We start from the raw sequence: 20352 nt of genomic DNA on the forward strand, positions 1-20352 counted from the left end.
GTTCTGAAGTCTGAATATATGGGTTTGCAGCCTCATTCCATTGCTCACTAGATGCAAACTCTTGGGTAAAACTCATTTAACTTCTCTGTACCTTAGTTTCCTCATCTGTAAAATGGGGGTAATATACAACCTGCCCCACAAGGTTGCTGTGAGAATTGAATGAGTAAATATATGTAAAGTTTTAGAATAATACCTGGTGTATCAATATTTCTTGAATGAATGCATATATTTTTGCAGGTTATGTTACCATAATAGTGGAAACTCTCTTCCTGAACCTGAAACCTTCACACCAGCTTTGTGTAGTGAAGTCCATCTCTTACTTTCTCTGCACACTGGAATTTCCTTTGAGTTCCCCTGTCCTGCCATGGCAAGTCCTAATTCCACTAGCCCTTGGCTTATTTAGAAGATAGAGAAGGTTGACAAAGTAGCAAGATTCCCACCAATTGATTCACTTAGGTACTCACCGAGTACAGTACTCATAAATTTTAAGTATGTCACTTAAAGGAAAATCCCAAAGCGTATGCTTTAGTGATGATTTCCATTGTTACAGAACTTGTAGTTTTATCGCTTTTGTTGTTATAGGATTGATTCATTTGAAGTGTACAAGACACTGGGCAAAACACAAAAGCTTTCTAAAATTAATTCCTTCCAGCCAGTCTTCTTCGCCTAAGAGCCAGTGAAGCAAATTCACTGAATACATGGAAAAATCTGTTTGCACCGTGAAACCTCGTTTCCTACATGATGCCCACTGCTGGCAAAGTCAACACTGAAAACATTGGCAAAAAAGAAAAAAAGAAAAAAAAATGACTTAAATAAAGAGCATGCTTGGCAGATGGTAGAGATAAATAGTTGATCATCACTGCCTGCTAACCTCACTGTACTCTCTGAGTTGTTGCAGAACCATAATTTTTTCACGATTATCTGTGAAATTATGTTGACTGTTCAGCTCTGATTCATGCTTTTCTTAAGTCATCTGCAGAAGAGACGACATTCTAATTGCACTCCTGAATTTTTTGCACTATGAGTTTGTTAAGCACAGACACGTTTTACTAAAAAAAAAAAAAAAAAGTCTAAATGTAATTTGACATTGTGACAGATTAATATTTAGGCATTAGACCAGTGGTACAATTAGGCAGCTTAAATGTGCCCTACATCTTAATGTCTCTATGACTTTAAGAAGTCATATTAAGTCCTCTTTTTTTAAACGGTCTGTTGCCATTTTGCTGATTGAAGTAAATCAAAGTCTATCAGAGGATTTAAGTGGATTATGAGAAGGCTCATCACAATTATACATAATTCTAGAAAACTGGAATCTAGGGAATTAACTGTAAATTCAGAATGTCTCAAGGTAAGAAACTGTATTGACGGTAGACTTCCTGAAGTGGTTACTGGGGACGTGACTACCTCTTATTCTTTGAGTTATCTGAATTCCTTTTTAAAAAGGATCAAACTTTAGCCTCTGAAGTACAACTTGAAATGACAGCTAAAAGTACAATTTAAAATTTACATGACACTGTTGCATATTAAAATTGTATTTTGTATTAAATATCATATAATGCACAGCACACTCAGAAATAGTTAGGAACACACAGATTTCTATGTGATACGATTTAAATTACAGATTCAGTGTGACCCAGAATCAAATACTGCTTTTATGCAGGGACCAAGTTCACCCATATAAATAAACATACACATATTTAAAAAAAAAACAAAATATTTACAAAATAATATGAACATGGTGTAAACTGGTTACAAATTTCCAAGTGGGTTCAGTCACCAACTGGGGGATCATGATTCTCTGTTTGAAAAGCAATGACATAAATTGCCCACGATCCTACCCATTTAATGTGTACCCATCAGGTTGCTACAAGAAGGTAAATAAAATTTTTTGAACTGAAACAGGTTGGCACATTGCCTACAATGGTTCTTATTAAAATACACCCACATTAAAAGAGTAAGAGAAGAGAGCTTTCTTTTTTCCATTTTCCATCACATACAATACCTTTCCTTCATGGCTCCATGCTTTGCAAAATTTCATCTATGATACAAGCTGTGTATAAGCCAAAAGTAAATTTTATTTCCCAAGTTTATTATTGAAGGATTTGTACAACTGCCAACCAGAGGTCCTGACAACTTTTATTAAAATAACTATAAAATAGCTACCATCCATGAGCAAAGAAACATAACTAATTAGTTCATATGTGTAGCCTTGTGACCGCTAAGTATAGGCTATTCCCATTAGACTTTTTCTTAGCACCTACTACTGCTTCCAGTGATTACCCCCATCCCCCAGCCTGCTCCAGGCTGAGTATGAGGACTGCATTTTGTTCCACAAAATATATCCTATTCTTCCTTTCTTTCTTCCTTTCTTTCTTCCTTTCTTTCTTCCTTCCTTCCTTCCTTCCTTCCTTCCTTCCTTCCTTCCTTCCTTCCTTCCTTCCTTCCTTCCTTTCTTTCTTTCTTTCTTTCTTTCTTTCTTTCTTTCTTTCTTTCTTTCTTTCTTTCTTTCTTTCTTTCTTTCTTTCTTTCTTCTTATGATGAACAGATGTCCTTAGCATCCTTTACCTGTGGCCATTGTGAAATTAATCATCAGGGCTGACATGCGGTCTGTCTCACTACCATGGTTTTCATTCATCCATTCAAAAGGCACTTATTGATATGTGACTGGCTTGGTGCTGGGATCCAGAATACATCCTTAAGTAACTTGTGAATCCCAGCCACAGGGAGTGACCCTTTACAGAAAAAGTCACATAAATAGGTAGCAGGTTTCACTGCAATGTATTAAATGCTATGATAGAGACAGGTATAAGATGAAGACTAGAGAGACAAAGAGAAATCAGAATTAGACCGACTGGTTAGAAGAAATCTCAAAGTTGCAATCCTGGAATGGATTTTGAAGGATTTGTGTGCAGTAGATTACGAGGCAAGGACTAGCAGAAGAAGCAACACATTAATATCACAGAGACATGGAACAGCGAGAGGCTTTCCAGAAATGACAACCCCAGGAGGTCTGTTGAAGTGGCAAATGGAAGCACATAAGAAGGGAAAGAGGCCAGGGTTAAGTGGTAGGCAGGATCCAGATCCGGAAGGACTTTCTGTGCAAAAAATACAAAGTTTGAAATTTACACTGAAATTTAGAGAAGAAGGTTTCAAGCTAGAGAGGGACTTATTATTCTATGTACTCTTTTTAAAATAATCATAAAAGTGCCTTTTTATTACACACTCTCCTGCTAACTACTAAGAAGGAAACAGGCTAAAAAGACAAACGTAGCACAAGGAATAAATATCAGGAAGTCACAAAAGCACCATAATAATTTGACAGAGCCCTCATTAAATGTGTACCCCAGCACCTGGCTCTCCTTCCTGTATGTTATGCCAAACACACTATCTCTTCTCTTCTTGGGAATCACACCACCCCAAAACTCCTTGAAGTGGTTTCTCTGGTGATAGTCCCAGAGACCGCCGTCACTGAGGGGCCAGGTAAGATGTTGTCATTCAGGAAGATGATCTGTTAGTACTTTTCTGAACAAAACAGAAATTGAACTTGGTTGATTGGTCCAATAACTTGGACAAGTAGACACTGAAGTGTAGCAACATTTTCGAAAATGTAAAACAAAAACTTCTTGAGCAGACACTCACAAATTAGGTAAACCTGACTCAATGAAAACTTTGAAAATCAGAGTTTTGCCGCTCTATTTCCTTTTGTGGACGAAACATGGGTAGAAAGGATCAAATGCTTCAAGTCTATGCTGTCCTTACTCTGAGCAGAGAATTGGTGGGTGTGTGTATCAAATGCCTCTTGCAACTGTAGCAAATTATTAGAAACATCACTTCTTAAAATAACAACAAAAAAGTTATTCTCTTACGGTTCTGTAGGTCAGAAGTCTTGACATGCGTCTCCAGGGGCTAAAATCAAAACCTCAGCAGTGCTGCCTCCCTTTCTAGAAGAGAATCTGTTTCCTTGCCTTTTGCAGTTTCTAGCGCCTGACCACATTCCTTGGTTTGTAGCGTAGCCCCCTATAAGCTCCGTATTTATTATTATTTGTTTATTTTGATTGACATATAGTTGATTTATGATGTTGTGTTAGTTTCAGGTGTACAGCAAAATGATTCAGTTATGCATATATATATATATATATATTCTTTTTCAGATTCTTTTCCATCATAGTTATTATAAGATATTGAGTATGGCTCCCTGTGCTATACAGTAGGACCTTGTTGTTTGAGCTCCCTCTTTTAAGGACAGTTTATTAGGAACCTTAATACCATCTGAAATCTTAATTAATTCCCCTTTGCCATGTGATCTAACTTGGTCACAGGTCCTGGGGACTAGGATGTAGATATTTGGGGAAGGGAACCGTCATTCTGCCAACCAGACCACAATAAGGTTGCAGGAACAGGGTGGCCCTTGTAACATCACATGGAGCATTAGAAGTGCCCTGAATCCATCCAGCATGAAAAGGCATAAGGCAGGCATGAAAGGATCTCCAGAGCTTGCTTGTCCGCCCTCCACAGGCTCCCAGGGAGGTTCAACAGTGGGACTTTGCCACTCTTTGAAGAAACAGGAAGTAAATAAAGGAAAACATTTCAATGAGCAGCAAAAATCAATGAAGCCGACTGATCCAGTGTTGCTTCATTGATTTCTTCCACTTGAGCTGCTCATTGAGTCCTGTTTGCTAGTCATTGGAGATCATTTTCTTCCTTTTCCTTTTATTTACCTGCTCTGAACTCCCAAGCCCTTCAATACGCTTTGGCCCTAATTGTGACTGCCAATTTTAGTTTTAACTGATCAACTTATTGACCAGAGTAAGGAGCCAGCATTCGAATGTTTTTAGAACTCTCCCTATAAATGGCATTTCAGCACCCACTAAAAGCTTTCAGAGCCTCATCTCTCAAAATACTTCAGAGCTCAAGGATTTTGTGAAACCTTCCTCAGTAAGAAACACAAAGAAGGAACTCTTGTCTTTCTCCCCAGTCACAATAATGGATGGACCACACAGCTTGTCGTTACAGGAGTGTTTCCAACCAGACAAGTTTCTTCTGTGTGATTGTGAAGTATTTCGGTAGGTAACCCCATGCAAAGTGTTTGAGAATGTGTTTTAAACATGGCCATAGCACTAGAATAATCATATAGTTTCTTAGGATCACTACATTGAAGGGGAAGATTAATGGCTACTATGATTTTTGCCATATTTAGAAAAAAATATATTACTTTAGTAAATCTGAATTGGTAGAATTTGCTCCCATGCAAAAAATAATCATATTATATTACAACTCTACTTCATACATGATTTGAACTTTAACATAGTATATTTTAGACTTTCACATAAATACATAGAAAATCCTTATACCACATTATGGCCACTGCAATGATTCTTTTCTTTTTAAAACATCCCCAAATACCAAATTAATTTGTTAAAGTATTTAACATATTCACATTAAGTGTTTAGATATTAAATATCAGCCACTTATTATAGGAGTTGTTTTATAACTTCTTACTTAAAAAAAGTTTTATCACAAGGGAACCTCATACACTGTTGGTAGGAATGTAAGTTGGTGCAACCACTATGGAAAACAGTATGCAGTTTCCTTAAAAAACTAAAAAATAGAACTAGCATATGATTCATCTATCCCACTCCTGGACATATATCCAGAAAAGATGAACACTCTAAAGCTGAAATGATACATGCATCTCAATGTTCACAGCGGCATTATTTATAGTAGCCAAGACATGGAAGCAACCTAAATGTCCATCAACAGATGAATGGATAAAGAAGAGGTGGTATATATTTATGTGTGTGTATGTGTGTGTGTGTATATATATATATATATATACTACTTGGCCACAAAAAAGAATGAAATATTGCCATTTGCAGCAACATGGATGGACCTGGAGATTATCATGAGTGAAGTAAGTCAGACAAAGATAAATATTAAATGATATCACTTCTATTTGGAATCTAAAAAATAATACACATGAATTTTTTTACAAAACAAAAAAAGACTCACAGACATAGAAAAACAAACTTATGGTTACCAAAGGGGAAAGGTGGGGGCATAAATTAGGTGTATGAGATTAAAAGTTAAGTACCATTATTTATTAAGTAGGTAAACAACAAGGACCTACTGTATAGCTCAGGGAACTAGATCCAATATCTTGTAATAATCTATAATGGAAAAGAATCTGAAAAAAACATATATATATATAAAACTGAATCACTTTGCTGTATACCTGAAGCTAACACAATGTTATAAATCAACAATACTTCAATGAAAAGTGCTTTATATGAGAGGAAAGAAGATTTGAGAACATATATTGTAATGTTTTTTCAGCTTCCCGTTTTTCAGTCTTTTTATCTGTATAGAATTATATGTTATATGGAGAAGCAGAGAGAAAATGGGCACTGCCTTCAAGACTACAATCCAAAAATAATATTCTTACAGTTAATAAAGCCTATATATATTATTTTTAGAATAAATATTCATCCCTAAAGACAATATTGGTATTTATTGTAGGATATATATTTTACAACTTTATAGCCAATGTTGAAAACTTTGAAGATTTGACATCATTCCTAGAAGGTGACTCTAAATTGATACTTGCAACTCTCTCAGAAGCACCCACTTCACACTTTACAGTAAAACCAATATGTAGTGGCTAACACATTTGATTAACTTAAAAAACTCATCTGGATCATTATTATTTTGTATAAAATTCCTTAATGACAAGAATTCATCAACTCTTCTCCCTTCTCATGGTGAGTGAAGATCCAGTTTGCTGGTAGTTCAAGACATTGGTGCAAATATTGGACGAACGTTTTAGTAAAGAAAACTACGTTTCAAATCGGTGATCACCGATCAGTAAAATCCACCCCCAAGCATTAATCTGCTATTAATACAAAGTCTTATAAGTCATTAAGGGTTTTTAGATTTGGGCATTTACATGACCTACCTACAATATTAGCATAATCAAACCTAAATTATTTTCCTTACTTCTAAATATGTGTTTCATAATTTGTTTTTTTTTTGTTTATTTTAACCCTTTCTGTCACTGTTTGAATGGCAATTTATTTGCCCCATGTAAATTTCTATTTTTCAAGGATGGATGTACATTTGTTAAATATTTCTTAACCTTTGATTCCAACTCAAAGGGAAAAAAAAGTGAGTTAAAAAATATACCCTTCTTTCTTCCATCCACCAGAATGTTGGAAGTATGCAGTGACCCTAACTCTGATATCTTGAACACCACTGAAATTTTATGCCAATTTTGTGGGCACATATCTGCATTTATGGAGAGAGACAGTACGTCTAGCTTCCATTAGATTATTAAAGTCTATGATACTGGAAGCAACTAGTTTCTAATAGAAGGAAACCCAGGAGACTAGAAGAAACATTATGAAGCCTTTGATCGTTGCAGTGGAAAAATACACATGCATGGCTCACACTATCAAAACTGGGTCTATTTGCAGTGGGTAATCAATTGCTAACTTGTGTAATAAATGTCCCCAGTCTCTTACTGGGTTTGATAAATTCTTGTGATCAGTATCAGAGCATCTTCTCATTTCCAGCACCTTCTCTCTTTTCATTCTCCCTTAATACTCCCTTAACCTCCAGTGCCTCTAATTTTGCATTCATGAAGAGGGAAGTCAAAATGAAGCCCCATCTCTGATGTGCAGAAATACATGACTCTCCAGCAGTCACCATACATTTTTCTGCCATCGTGCAGTTTTCACTTGCCAACCAGCAGATTCATGTTTGAGTTGATTCAGCAGGACTGCTTGAGACCTGGCGAGCCCAGTCTCCACTGCATATGATAATACCACATTCAGAATGACAGTGGTCTAAGCCTCAGGGCAGGAAATGCTTCTTGAGATTCATTCAATTGATGTTTAACTGAATTTAGCCTAAGGTACGAGAAAAGTTGCTGATGCTTTCAAACATGTTTAAACATTTTAATATTGTCTTGGCGTGTCAGCCTGAACTAGAGCACTCCTAGGTGAAAAATGCAGTGAAATCCTGTAATTACAGGACCAGAAATTCCAGAGCTTTCAATGCGAGCCCTCTGCTTGAACTTCTTAATTAAACATGCTTACATTCCTGACAATGTTTGTACTTTCCACAGTATTGGTCAGTTTGTTGCCCATGATATGAAGGCATAAAAGAAATAGAATATATTGTTTCCAGATCTCAGGCTGTCGTTTGATTTATTGCAGATAATAAAATACATCCATGATCATGAGCTCAGTGATCGATTGCTGCATCAAGGCACTCCCCCCACCCTCTAAACAAACAAACAAAAACAAACAAACATAACTTAGGAATGTCAGACAACAAAGACTGATTACTTTCCATATTACTGTGGATTGGCTATGTGGCTCCTCTGTGAGTTTTTCCAGGTCCCCCACGGGCTGCATTCACCTGGGGAGCTCTGCTGGGCCAGCTGAGATAGCTGAGTCTCGCTCTCAAATAGTGTTTCATCTTCTAAGAGGCTAGACCACGCTTTCTCTCAGGATGGAGATCGCAGGCTTCTCAGGGCAAAAGCAGACGCTGCCAGGACTCTTGAGACCTATCCTGGAAATTACGCAGTAGCACTCTGCTCATCAAAGCTAGCCCAGCCTCAAGGGCTTGAGAAATAGAGGCTTGGCAGTAGGTGCAGTGATGACATATTCCAAAGAGGTGTGCATAAGAAAGTGAGAGGAATTTCTGGCTTATTTTGCAACTTAAAACAAGCATGTCCATACATCATGAAATCTGCATAGCTTGTATGCTAAACGGCTTTTATGTTTTATTTTAGTTTACTATTATTATTTTTTTTTTAATGTCGAAGGGCACACTGCATTCAAGGTATTTGCTTTGCTTTTTGTTCTCTTTCCTTGATTTTCAGCCTCTTAGTCTTAGGTTATCTTATTCCTAATTTTTGACATCTTTAAAATGGAACTCTTTTATATGTTGTAGCCCATGCAGGCAAAGCAAGACGGCAGCATCTTTGGGGCAAGTCTCTTTCAAGTCAAAATGACTGTGAGGTTGATCTGTTTCGATTATAAAGATAATTGCAAATAACAGAGCATTTGCCCTTCAGTTTTGAGCAACTGTAATGACACATACTGAATGAATCTTCTCTGGCAAAGTCTTAATAAAGAAGTGTTGGGGGATGTCTGAAACAGAGTGATCAGTGACCACTGTATTTTCCTACGTAGATGGTAGCTCTGGTATATTGCAGAGTCTATCAGCATAAATCCATTAGTACTACTGGAAAAGTAACTCAAAATACATTCTTTCTTGATTGATAACTGCTACTAAGCCCACAGTATGTTATCTGAAACCCTTGGGTACAAATACATCTTAAAATTCAGAATCCATCATATACTAGAAAAGGTAGTATCATGCATGTATATTATTTTTAAGATCTAAGAGTCTGAGAAAGTGCCCTTAATTAAACACTATTTTTCCTGTAAAACATATAAATACTCACACTATGTGAGATAAATAAAGAGGAAAAATAACCTTGTATTGAAGGTCAGATTTGTTGTAAATTTATGGGAGAAGAAAACACTTTGAGTTTTCAAAGCTTTTTTTGAGGACTGAATTATGGATAAGGGATTGTGCACCTGAAAAATATCTAATGTTTATTGGAGTCCTATTGTGCATCAGGAATTATTGCAAACACTCTTCCTATGTTAATGTATTTAATCCTCACAATAATCCTAAGAAGTTAATTCATTCTTCTGCCCCTTATAAGGATGAAGAAATTTAAATTAATCAAGCAACTTGTTCAAAGGTACATATTAAGTGACAAAGTTAGGATATGAATCCAGGGATCTTGGCTCTGGAGCCTATTCAGTTAATTTCCATTTCATTCATGGAAGACTCCAGACAGAAAAAACACAAACACAAACACAAACAAAAAACTACTTTTTAAATCTCTCCAAGCGCTACCACCAGCTATTTACCTAAATTTTACACTGCACCAGACACCATGCTCTAAACTTTATACACATTAACTCTTTATCCCCATAATACATGGAGGAGTGGGCATCATTATGTTGCAGATGAGATGCTCGAGGCTTAGAGAGGCTCAGAGAAAGTATGTCCAAGGTCACACAGCATATACATGATGGGCCTAGAATCACACTCAGCACTGTTGATACTCCCAGTCTCCTGTTCTTTCCCTGAGTTCCACTCTCCCTTGAGGGAAGCACTCAGGAGATATAGATGAGACTGAAATAAGGGTTGGTTGATAGGTAATCCTTATATCTTCTTCTAATTGGTTGGATCAAGTGATTTTGTTGCCAGTGATTAAGTTCTTATCTCACTGCAGAAATAATCCAGAGGTGGAGGTTAAGAAAGTAAAGGGGGACTTATTAAGGGATGGGTAGTCCACTCTCCAGGGGACAGTGGGCAGGCTCAGGTGAGCAACTGCCCTGAGTTTCTTTGGCAAGTTGGTCACATGGCGTGTAAAAATGAATGGGTGGAATATTGGCTGGGGAGGGAAGGGTTTGGGGTATTTTCCCTGAATTGTATCCCAACTCCACCTTCCTGAAGGGAAGAGGAATTTTTGCCCTTATTTAGTCTGGATCAGAAGTGTCGTGGCATTGCTGCATGATGGGCACCTCTAATGTGCAAGACTAATTTTATTAAAATGAGGGCATAATGAGCAAAAGGTTACATTCAGATACTGGAGATTCCTACTTTTTCCCCCTTTCCTTGTCAGCCTCCAGGCCACTTGTCACCCCAAGATGTGTCACTGCTTATCAGCCTAGAAGTTCTTTCTCTGCCCAAGGACCCCTGTTGTCTATATGATGTATGGTTTCTGCATTTGGCCTGTGCCCCTCCTCTTTTGCCCAACTCCTACCATTTGTCCTGAGTCCCCTTTCTCTGCTCATATCTAGCTATCTGCCTGCTCTAACAATTTTGTGATAAATTAGAACACTATTTAGGAAACTTAACCCCTTTGTTGTAGCCCTGGGTAACACTTACTTGCATAACTGTAAATTTCCCCAAGCTTTTGGGTATTTAGAGGATCACAGACTGCTTGTCTAAGTCAGTGATTTCTACCTTCTCCATGATCTGCTATGTGCTTACCTTTCTAATCTTCCTAAATCCCCTAGTCAAAAGGCGGGGATCTTTAGGTCATTTATTTAAAAAAAAAAAAAAAGCCAAGTCTAACTCAGTACACACTTCTGGATCTCATCTGCTCACACCTGAACTTTACTGACTACAATAATAGTTTTCCAATAAAAAGTTGTATTTAATCATTTTTTTTCCTCAGATCTATTATATAAGGCAAAAATAAATCATTTTCTGACAGCTATTTTAAGATAAAGCACTTGATGTAATCATCTTAGTGAAAGAGATATTTTCATTTGGATTAAAGAAAATAAAGGTAATGTTAAAATACTTGTTGGAAAATCAACAAAATTTGTTTTTCTTATTTTTGTTCATCCTTCTGTAAAACCCTTTCATAGTCCACCAGATTCCACCAGAATTAGGTGTATCTCTAGAAAAAGAAATCTTCTGATAACAGGAAGTCAAGATATATACAAAGAAAAATAAACAGTTGAAAAAGAAAAAAGGGAAGAGGTGCCTATTTGTGCTTTTTTCTCTCCCGAAGAAGAGAGTAACACAATTTTTATTTGCAAAATTTTGTCAAATACTGTTAAGAATGTGCTAAGTGCACAAGAAAGACATGAATGTCGGAGATGTCTACATGCTGATTAACAATCCATTTATCTCATGGGGTCAGGGAATTAAGTAGTTTGTATATTAAAGAAAGAAGCAATTATGCATATAGCTTTAAATATCTGAGCTTAAGACAAACAAAAGAAAAGCTCATTGGAAGTGTTTTAAAACTAAGGGCAACATTTTCATGCCTTCTTTTAGGAAATGGAAATATCCTTGTATCTTCCAGCCCCAAACCCAGAATAGGATTCTGGCAAAAGGCGTAACTCAGTCTATCAAAATCTTTACTGGTGCAGAGCTATCTTTAAGAGCCTTAATGATTCCAGGGCTCTCCTATAATAACTGATGCCTCTAAGGTTTCTGGATGGTGTAGGACAGCTTCTGGAAACTTCAAATGCCTCCGTAAATCTGGGCTTTCCTTTTTACTTCTAATGATGCTACGTATTGTCTATTACTTCTTGCTGAGGTCGCTGTAAGAGTATCTCACCACCACTTGTCTACCCTGCCTCATAAGAACAAATGCACTTCATTTTAGAGAAAGAACATGACTTCTTAAATTTGTTATAATTTTCTCCACTTTGGGAAAAGCATAGTTTTAAGAAGGTTGAATTTTTATTTCGTTAAGTAGTAAAATGGGTGACTTTGAGGCATCTGTTTCCCGGGCTGCTCAGATAATTTTTTTTTGTATTTCTTTGAAGATTGTAGCCTTTCCTTATGGCTTTGGGTAGCAGTAACTGACCTCTAAATAACCCTGCTGTTACATTTTAAGAAGGAGTGATATGGTGTTATGGGAAACACTAAAGTGAAAGTCATAACACTCGCTCTTTGGCCTCAGCTCTCTGAGAGTCTGGACCCCTCACTGCGTCCGTCTTCCTTACTGTTGGGTTGAGGTGATAAGTAAAAGGGATGAAGTGTGGGGAAGTATTTTATACGTTATAACTTGTTTGCTAATATGACAGCTTTAAACCATGTACTTTCAAGAGGGAAATTAACATTATCTCTATGAAAGGACTTCAACTTTTCAGAGTGATGTAATGTTTCTAGTAAATAGCATAACCAGGTGAAAATGGAAAACTCTGCAATTAATGCTAAAGGGACAGCAAGATCTGATGAATACTACTTCTTTCAGTTTTCTCAAGATTTGATCTGACTGAGTGTGTGTGTGCGTCGTGTGTCGGGGGACCTCTAAGGAGCTGACTTTGTTATGGAAAATACTGCTGGAGAGTTGCATTATGTATCAATAAGAACATTTTACTTTTTGAATTGATTTACTCAATACCAACTGAAAAGGGTTGTGATTAACTGTTTTCCGTCTTCACTAAAGTTAAAAATTCAACGGAAGAGTACTCAACTAAAGTGTGATATAATGTTCTTAGGTATCAAAAACACATCCTTCAAGGAAAGACTGAAAGACTCAGAGGGATTAAAATGGAAGATCTGCTTTTATAATCCCACAACAAATGGAATATTTTAAGAGTTTATCATTTATGGAAGGGAGAAAGATGTGTATCTGACGATTCTGTAAGACCCTATGTAATTTCTCTGTTTTAAAAGATGTATAACATCTACTTACAGAATTAAAATAAGAAAGTACAGAAACACAGAAAAGTACTATTCCACTCATGCCTTCCCTTAATAGGTTGCATCATAATATAAATTGCATTTGTTAATCATTGGCATTTCTTTTGAGGATTCATTTGACTCATCAAGGTTGGAAGTTTTGATTGCTTGTGATGAATCTCTTATAGCCTTTCTTGATTATTTTCTAAATTTGATGACAAACACTGCAACATGTCTCAGCCAATTAGGCTTGTCAACTTCTACTGTGGTCCCCAATCAAGTCTTTGACTTTGGAAATGACAAGAGATCCTTATTAAAAGTCAAGCTTCTTGGATAGAGATGTGGCAGCCCACATGTGGCTGATGGCAGAGAAGACAAGCTGCCTTTCATTAAAAGCAATAAGAGGAAACCAGTTTTAGCAGGCAATAATCCAGACTATGAAGTAAAAGCTGAGGGAAGGAATTGAAGATTATCTCACTCCTAGGTGATTGGAAATTTAGTCAATCTCTATGAATATAATATTTTATGAGCTATAGGAAATTCAGGTACACAAGTTAAGGACAGCAGGTAAGGAGAGGTGCTAGAGTCTTCATATAGGTCTATCAGCTCTTTATAAATGCATCTCAAAGAGAAAAAAAGTGCCAAGAATTTCAAACCAGAAATACAGATTAATCCCCGAAAAGCAGCAACCTGTGTAAGTCATTGTATAAGGAAACTGTCACATGTTTGATACTTAAGTAAACTGAGAGATGATGGGAGACCATTCTGGATCCCTTCAGCAGGGAATGACAATTACGTTCTTAGAGATTTTTCCTATTTTGGTAGCTAAATTTCTGATTATTGTCTTGTGTCCTTGATAGGCACTGTTATAAGAGAAAAAGAAAAGTTTGAACTTGTTAAAGCAATAAAGAAAGAAAAAAAAAAAAGGACTGTTTGGAATACAATGTAGATCTTATCTTACACTCTGCATTTTTATAAGGTTTTTCTTTCTTCCTATTCAAAACATTTAGGTCAGCTTCAAATATACAAAGTATCCCAAGATCGGAAATATTCCCAAAGAACTTAGTTTGCTGAATTAAACTAACTAGATTACAAAGCAATTCATAAAATTTGTCAATAGTTTGATTTTTTTAATGTATCTCAAATATGTGCTTGAGAGACAGAAGGAATTTAGCATAAAAAGTAAATAGGAAAGTACCTTTTATTTTTCTTTTGATGATAAAATTGATAGGATCTTCCCAACTGAGAGTCAAGCAGCAACATGTACAACTACATAAATAACTATTTTTGCATTTTACCTTTGGAAAAGAGAAAAATAATTCTAGATTTCCTGTGAAGAACACTGGCATTTCCTTGCTGAACTCTGAGCACACAGCATAAAAATCTCTGGCCACAGTGGTTCAAAAAAACAATGGGCTGACAAATAACAATACTTCAGTTATCCATCCATCACTGAAAAATAAAGATGCAATGTTGGACTGGCTTGATTTAGAAACTTTGGCAAAGTAAAAGTTCTAAAATATACTACACAAATGGTAACCAAATAGGAAAATCATTAGAAACTACAGTGGATGGTGTGTGGAGACAAAAGCAGAGAGTGTAACTATATTGGGAATAATTTAAATTACCCTCTTTTCTATTTTAAACCAAATTTACCCAGGATGCATTTGCAAATCTAACTGATTTCATTTGTTGTGAATATATTTGCAGAGGTTAAATTTTGTCAGTCCTTTTAGTCCCAAGCTTTGCAATAAAATGATACCATATGATAGCACAGTCATATTACGTTCTTTTGTTTGCCTATAAAAGGAACTATAAAATATATTAAATAAAACCCTAGAGGTTATTTTCTTAGAATCTGTTGAGGTGAAGCAGGTTTTTCTCTCTCTCACTCTCTTTCTCAAAGAAAAACAAAATCTGTTAAAAAATTTTTATAATAGAAAATATAAAACTATTGTCCAAAGACAGACCATATATAATGATTTTAATTACACATACAAGTAAATCTTAACTGCCATCTTTAATCCTGATCCCTGAGAACTCTCTAGATATAACTTAGCTTTATAAAAATCGAAGACAATTCCACATTCCATTAGGCAACACCATTAATTAGGAGGACATGCCATTTCATCCAAATTGTAGACACTTGACTCGATTTACCCAATACATTGCATTTCACATAATATTTCCATTCAGCAAACACACTGGCAAATGTATTTCTACATGAACACTCAGGGGACTATCCTACAGCACATGTTAGGTCATTAACATGGTGGGGGGGAGGGGGTGTGGGCTAGGCGGGTAGGTGGTACTGTAAGTATGCTCACACCTGTAATCCACCTGTACTGTGCCTTTTTAAACTTTTGAACCACATAATGTGTTGTCAGTTCAGGTACTCCTTTTGAATCACCCTGATGTTTTAGAATGTATTTTAAAATATAAGGTTTTGCATATTTGCATTCTATGAATAATGTATAAGCAGGAAGGAATCCAATTGGCAAAGGTACATGATTTCTGGGATAATTTATAAATCCAGAAAATTATCTATTTGGGTTTAATAACTTTTCTTCTGCGTGTGGAAAAATTTATACCTATACAAACAGACACACATACTTTATTTCTGCTTGAGAGTATACACACGTCCCTGTCCTGCAACAAATGCATATATACCTGTCTGTTCTACAGACCTAAATTTTATCTGTCCATTCCTCTCTTTCTATAATATGTGATGCTTTTGCAAAACCTTATCTTTAATGGATGTGAAATAAAAACTGTTCTATGGGATGATGAATTGCAGGGTGTTGGGAAAAAAGGGAAATAATATGCTAAAGGAAATATATACGTAATATAACATTATGTTCATGTATGTCCCCCCTTCCAATTTCATAAAGGTCAGGAAAGCCTTTTGAGAAATGGCCAGCTTTAACGGCTCCCTCTCCTTGGCTTTCAGATTCAAGACCTCTTCCAGATGTAGCCCTGACCGGGAAGTGTACCCGCGAGTGTGATGAGTACGGCCACTCCGACTCCTGCTGGATGCCAGTCCGCACTTCTCCGGAGAGGAAGAAGAGCCAGCCCAAACTCTCCACTTTCATGCCTGTCGATGAACGAGGAAGCCAGGAAAAGCTGGCCAACGGCGAGGCCGCCATCATGGGCGACCGCAACAGAAACCTCCTGAACAAAAAGTTAACCTCATCCTACGAGACCTTCAGTGCAGCTAGTTTCAGCAAAAATGAGGAAGCCAACACTGAGGATATTCCCCTTACCAAAACAGGGGAATACAAGCCATCTCCTGTCAACACTCTCACTAGAAGAGAAGTTTACCTGTAGGCTGTAAAGAAGCAACCACAAATTTCTTTTCACATATGAGAAGGAGAATAAAGGGGCAAAAAAAAAAAAACAAAAACAAAAACAAAAAAACTTACAAAGCAAAACCGTGTAATCACAAGAGGGGGCTACCAAAGAGACAGAGCTTTGCCCGCCACTTCTGCCTCCAGATCAGGCCGTTAGTGAGTGATACTGTGCAGCCTGATTGTAATGTACAATGTAGAAACCATCCTTGTTACTTGCATGTTTAACCCCCTCACCGATTCCCGACACCCGATCTCTCTTCCCCGCCCCCCTCCAAAAAACAAAACAGCAGCAACAACTACAGGAAGACGGTTGCAAGGTTCATTCCTGGTAACAAGCCTGATCAGCAGAACACAACGCACTCTCATTATCCCTAAGCTGAAGCATGATTTTAGTCACTTTGATTTAGTTCGAATGTCATCTGGTTGATCAAAAAGAGCAGTTCAGGTAAAAAAAAGTTTCAGACACGATCCGAATATGATTAATCACCATGGAAGGCAATCCCTCAAAAATGATAGAGTTCCTTTAAAGGTACAAACCTTAGGGAGGAGGACTCTATAAGAAGCCCTTGGGGGAAGATCACAGCTTTAATATTCCAACAAAGGCTGAGAGCTAAACAACACCCAGTTGGAGATTGCAGTCCCAAATCAGCGTATGTCGTTTTTCTCAAGTCAGGAGCATCAACTTCAATCACATACATTTATTGAATATTCTTAGTACATGCACAATCTTGACTACATGTATCAATTACACTAGTCGTAACTTGTAAAAATTATATATATATATTTCAGAACAGCATCACTATTATCAACTAACTGGAACAATTGTGTCATTAAAAGGCCAAAGATCATATGGCAGATCAGGGAAATCATGAAGTAAATTTGGTCTTGACATGGAAATCCATTAAGCAGCAAAAGCAACTGAACCCAGGCACCCACAGAAATCCTCATATGCTGGTTTATTTTACATAATCTCTATACCCAGAAAAACATGCATTTTCTTTTAAAATGGATTTTTGAAAGTTCAGAAAATGAAAAGTCAATGAGACATAGTTTTGGTATTATAATAGGCAATTAGTTGAGGTTAAAATTTAGTTTCAAAAATATTATCAGGAAAGATTCTACTTTTTAAAATCATATCTGTGGGTAGGTAGAGAAGGAAAGATGCATTGGTGAATAGTCTTTAAATCCACTATTATCATTTTAGAATCCAAGTTATGCTTGCTGGTCTTATTATCCATATTTCAAATTATCAAGTGCATTTTTACGTGTTCAGTGCACACTTCCATGTAACAAAAGTGCATTAATTTTGAATCCTGTGCAATTTGGCACTATTTCAAGACTCACAACTTTGAAGCAAGATGACACCCTAATTGACTTGTCACTAATGTGGTTGGAAGGTTATTTAATATATCTCTTAAAACCAGTCTAGACTGAACATGAAAGAAATGAGTTCTGGGCAGTGACATGTCTGGTGGTTTGCCCATCTCAAAGATGAGACATAGGCAGTTTTTTCAGTATAATATAAAAAATTAAAAAAGAATATGCAGATTTTGAGTCACTGGCTCTATGGAGGATGATCTAATATGGTTGGAAATTGAGCTGGGACATTCAGACAAAAGTGACAATCCAGGGACAAACTAGGGGATAACAGGTGAAGAGAGTAAACGTTCCAGTCACTGAATGTTTGGAATAAGACGTAGCCTTGACGGCTCTCTAGCGAACTGTAGAAATAATGTAGCTTTGGGTAGTTTCATGCTTTGCAGTATTTCTTAGTCAACAAGGTGAAGCAGCCTGGAATGAAGGTTGTTAATTCACTCTAGGTCATCAATGCTTATCTTTGAAAATCACTTCTCTGTTTGGTGGGGTGTTCTTCCTGGGTCATTTCCTTATGCTCTCTCTTAAACGGAGTTTTCATTTTGATGTTAGTTTATGTATAATAGCTAGGATGAAAGAAGATATGTAATTGAAGAAACAAAAACATTGGACTAAAATATCAATAATTGAACATGTTTATGTTTGATTATTATTTACATTATGGAAAGATGCAATTGTAGTACTTTGTTAGGAAACTGCATTAAAGCAGTTCTGCCTTGTATAATCTGTAAGTACCTATTAAGACAAAATACTTCTAAAGATACTTATGAAATGTATACATATTTTTCTTGCACGTTACAAAAGAAATATTCAATTGCTTAACACAGGTGTTCAACAGATTCTTTTAATGCATTTTTTTTCTTTGTTTCATGAGACACTTGAAGCATTTAGATAGCTCACTTCATTCTATCTTAAAACCCTTCTGTTGTCTATGAAGCTAATACGGGTCATACGGGACCTTTGGATTAATTGGATCCACATTCCCCAATGACGTTTGCACCACATTCAAGACAGCCATGTTATTGTCATTTAACTCGTGAGCCTCTTTAGAACTAAAATGGGTGTGAAAGAATAAAATTCAGTGTACTGTAAGTATTCGCAGTAATTCTAGTAGAATTAGCTATCATAACATGTTTATTATTATAATGAGCTGGCATGACACAGAAATATATTTTGTGTTTGTATGACTTTTATTTTGAGTAGGTTAAATCTGGTGCCACTCCATATATAGAGTGCTTTTGAAAAAAATCAATAAAAAAGAACAAAAAAAAAAAATAAATGAGTGAATGCAAAATAAGCAACTGTGCCTTTTATACCTGTTATTATGGTAGAAAAACGGTTGTTGGGTTTGGACAATGAGGGGAAATGGGCTATTCCCAACTTTTTTGATCCTGTATATTTATCCATGTTTATTTTCTGAAAATAGTAAATAATATATTAAAAATTTGCCTTCTGACAAACTCAGATAGTGGACCAGTCTTAAATATCATTCATTCATAAAACAAAATCAAGGCATTAATATGGGCTTCTTAATTCCAACTAGAAGGCTAAAGCATTTATTGTAATAGTAAAACAGAGAGAATCAGGGTGAAGTCAGTCCATTTTGCAAGGTAAAATACTGATTTACCATTTCTATTCTTTCTTCTTTTTGTTATTTTTCTTTTAGCTGCTGTCTCATTTTGGTTGTACAGTATATAAACCATAACTGTTTCCTGTGCACAAGAAGCTCAGTGAACTTTGCATGCATTATACATTAGGACACACTTATAAATTGAGTAACTATATACATTTCAGCGTATTAAAACGTCTGTAGCTTCAGTCTAAAACCTAAGGTTCATTCTGAACCTCCAGATACCATTTCTGTACAGTTTCTGACTGGCCTGCTGCCTGAGTTTCAGAAAACAAGGGAGGCATTATTTTTATGGGAAGAAAAATTAAGATGGTACTGAAGATGTCTGGCTGAAAGGCTACCCTAGGAAGCTGTCCTATAGGAAAATAAAACACAAAGAGCAGAAGAAACTGCTAAGAATCAAACAGCTGTCCTAAAACAGGCACGAGAAATCTGAAGACATCAGTAGTTTTAGGTATATTGTATCAGTGATAAATATGCAATGTGTTCTTAAGGGGAAAAAAAAAAGGAAAAGAAAAGAAAAGAGTGAAGATGATCATGAGTAAAGTAAAGATCAGTTGTGACCTGGGCGGAGGTATATATAACATCCGGAGGAAGGCATCATTTTTTCAGCTACCTAGGGTTTACTTTCAGATGACTTTTCCTACGTTTTAAAGCACTTGCATTCAGTGTGGTACGATCCGTTTGTAATGTTAATCATTGACTATTGTTCTGCTACTTGGATGTTGATAGTGAAGCAGAGAACAATTTATCATCGTT

General features: G+C 36.4%; 1 protein-coding gene across 6 annotated transcripts in view; it reads left to right on the top strand.

Annotated features, from left to right (window-relative positions):
* Positions 1-20118, top strand: part of PCDH7 (protocadherin 7) — a 385684-nt gene extending 365566 nt beyond the window's left edge. For 5 of the 6 annotated variants that reach the window (XM_032495414.1, XM_032495432.1, XM_032495422.1 and 2 more), the window contains one exon: positions 16190-20118. In XM_032495414.1, the coding sequence (XP_032351305.1) occupies positions 16190-16566 (377 nt within the window). In that variant the 3' untranslated portion in view covers positions 16567-20118. The remainder of the gene's footprint in view (positions 1-16189) is intronic. The other variant, XM_032495471.1, reaches the window with a different exon arrangement.
* Positions 20119-20352: the final 234 nt, after the last annotated feature.

Source organism: Camelus ferus, chromosome 2 (assembly GCF_009834535.1).
Source record: "Camelus ferus isolate YT-003-E chromosome 2, BCGSAC_Cfer_1.0, whole genome shotgun sequence".
Taxonomy (NCBI): domain Eukaryota; kingdom Metazoa; phylum Chordata; class Mammalia; order Artiodactyla; family Camelidae; genus Camelus; species Camelus ferus.